This window comes from Engraulis encrasicolus, chromosome 23, assembly GCF_034702125.1.
Source record: "Engraulis encrasicolus isolate BLACKSEA-1 chromosome 23, IST_EnEncr_1.0, whole genome shotgun sequence".
Taxonomy (NCBI): domain Eukaryota; kingdom Metazoa; phylum Chordata; class Actinopteri; order Clupeiformes; family Engraulidae; genus Engraulis; species Engraulis encrasicolus.
The window spans coordinates 21764279-21767009 of NC_085879.1; the positions used below are offsets into that span (position 1 = coordinate 21764279).

Here is a 2731-nt window from a genome sequence, read left to right on the forward strand (position 1 = left end):
AGGGACCACGGAGCAGCACCGCATCACAGAGAGAAGAACGGAGAAGGGGAAACCGTATCGAAAATTCAGCCCTGGGTATACGGTCGGTTAAAAGGCTTAAAAGCTTGGGGAAAATTGGATCAGGGAGAATCGTCACCCAACTTTCATTATTTCCAAGTGGTGTGATTAAATTAAAGGGCAAGATGGTGGTTAGAGAGGAGAGGGCTGGATGGCGAGGGAGAGGGGGGTGGTGGTGATGTTGGTGGTGGTGGTGGGGGGGGTGTTCGGGTGGGGAGGTGTGTGTGGGTGTGTGTGGTGGTGGTGTGGGGTGGGGAGGGGAGGGGGGCTGGTGCGTAATGGCGCGGTATTAAATTCTAATTAGAGAAGCAGGGGATCAATGATAGGGAGGTTGGACAGCCCGGTCCCCCAGTGCCAGCCCAATAGACTGATGAGTTATTGTCATGTAAAAAAGCGCCAGCAATAAGACCCAAACGCTGTGCTATTGTCCAAGCGGAAAGAGCCAAGTTTATTATGAGGACTATATGCTCTGGAGACCTCGGGCTAGGCGGCTCTTTGGGAGGCTTTTGATAAAACAAGGCTCAGCGCCTTTAAAGGAGGGCAGTTTTGGAGCGGGCGCTGAGCAGTGCACATCTAGCCACGGTTCCTGGCCTCCTTCAAACCAGTAAAAATCCAAGTCACATCTTCCCCACAAGTCAGTACGCCTCGTGTTATTTTTTGTATGCCTGCCTCGTCATTTGAGTCCGATTTGAAATCTCGCCGTTCTCTGGTTTTTCTCTGGGAGTGCGCCTTTCTTTCTTCACTGAGCCTTTTCAATGTATAAAATGGAGTATTCTTACCTCAATTCATCCGCCTACGAGTCATGTATGGCCGGGATGGACACGACGAGCTTGGCTTCAGCCTATGCGGACTTCAGCTCCTGCAGCCAAGCCAGTGGCTTTCAGTACAATCCGATAAGGACCACGTTTGGGGCCAGCTCGGGGTGTCCCTCGCTCACACCGGGCTCCTGCAGCCTTGGGACGCTGCGTGACCACCAGAGCAGCCCTTACGCCGCAGGTAAGACACCCAACAACTTTGATTCACTGGCTGAGGCACGCTAGAATCTCTTCCTCGGTATATAGGACGCGTTGATTGCATTTGAAAATGGAAATGTGTTTAGTATTTACCAAACGAAATTTGCTTACACAAATGAAAGAATTTATCACGTTAGAAGCGATTGCAGGCAAGGGGTAATTCGGTTACGGGGTTACACTATCCCTGTCACACCCTAACCGCCAACAAAATTATCTTAAGCTGCCAAAATGATCGGCATAATTTATTTACTTTGCGATGAGACATAAAGCTTCGAAAATAATGAAATAACCAAAGGCTTAAGCTCATTATTGGCACTGGATTGAAGTTGCACCGGTATCCGAAGTGGAAGACGAACACATTTACAACAACTTTCCAAACAATTTTGGAACAGTATGTAATTAACCACATATCATATTCAATTACAACAGCGACAGAATACGGGCTGATCATAATCAATTATAATCATATTAATCAATTTGATTTCATGAATCTAATCTAGTGTGAGATTCTTTTTTATCCAATTTAGCCAATTTATCACCAATGCAGCCTTTAACGCATGGAATCACCCAGAATAACACCACTGCCCTTCACCTGTGTAATTTTACCTCACTCATACAGGTATTCTAACTTTCCTCTTCTCTCTCCACAGTTCCCTACAAGCTGTTCACAGACCACGGTGGCTTGAACGAGAAGCGGAAGCAGAGGCGCATCCGAACCACCTTCACGAGCGCCCAGCTGAAGGAGCTCGAACGGGTGTTCGCTGAGACCCACTATCCAGACATTTACACGCGCGAGGAGCTGGCTCTGAAAATTGATCTAACAGAAGCCAGGGTGCAGGTATGGCAAGCTTTCTGCCCTATGCCAAGGCTTCGAGAGGTATAACTTAGGATGTTGATCAAAGGCTTCTAGAATGACTATTACATTTTACAACATTATACGAAGCTGCACAAGCCCATGATATATCACGATATCACACATTTTGAGGCTTAGTAAACAGTGTCATTAGGTATGCATATTTTCAGCTCAAAGGCCTCAAATGACTAATTGTCTATCCCTGTTTTCCCTTCATGTAGGTTTGGTTCCAAAACAGACGCGCCAAGTTCCGCAAGCAGGAGCGTGCAGCTGCAGCCGCTGCCGCCGCTGCTAAGAACGGATCTGGCAAGAAGTCGGACTCCCGGGAGGAGGACAGCAAAGACACTAAAGCCACAGACCCCGACAGCACGGGTGGCCCGGTGCCCAACTCAAACCCCCCTTCCAGCTGCGGCGGCCCCAGCCCCACGGGCGGACAGGTCAACAGCACCGGAAATGGACCGGTGGAGCAAGTGAAGACGACCACGACCATGACCATGGGCGGCAACGTTCCTAGCCAAGGATGGGCCTCGGCTCCAGGATCCATCACCTCGATACCCGACTCACTGGGCGGACCGTTCGCAAGCGTACTGTCGTCTTTGCAAAGACAAAACGGAGCCAAAGCCACTTTAGTGAAGACCAGCATGTTCTAGCTGATGTGCTTGAGGAATGGAGAAAGTGTGTCAGAGCGGTGTGAGGAGATGAGAGAAAAACAGTTTACCCTTCATGACAGAACAGCATTGACTCAAAAATGGAGGAATGCCAAACAATATGACACTTGTTTCCCTTCACGTGGTTGACTAAAACAACT

At 48.9% G+C, this 2731-nt stretch overlaps 1 protein-coding gene across 1 annotated transcript; it reads left to right on the top strand.

The window, feature by feature from the left end:
• Positions 1-812: 812 nt before the first annotated feature.
• On the top strand, positions 813-2731 carry phox2bb (paired like homeobox 2Bb). The gene is made up of 3 exons (XM_063190035.1): positions 813-1053; positions 1721-1908; positions 2145-2731. The coding sequence occupies exons 1-3, from the start codon at positions 813-815 to the stop codon at positions 2571-2573; spliced, it is 858 nt and encodes a 285-aa protein (XP_063046105.1). The 3' UTR covers positions 2574-2731.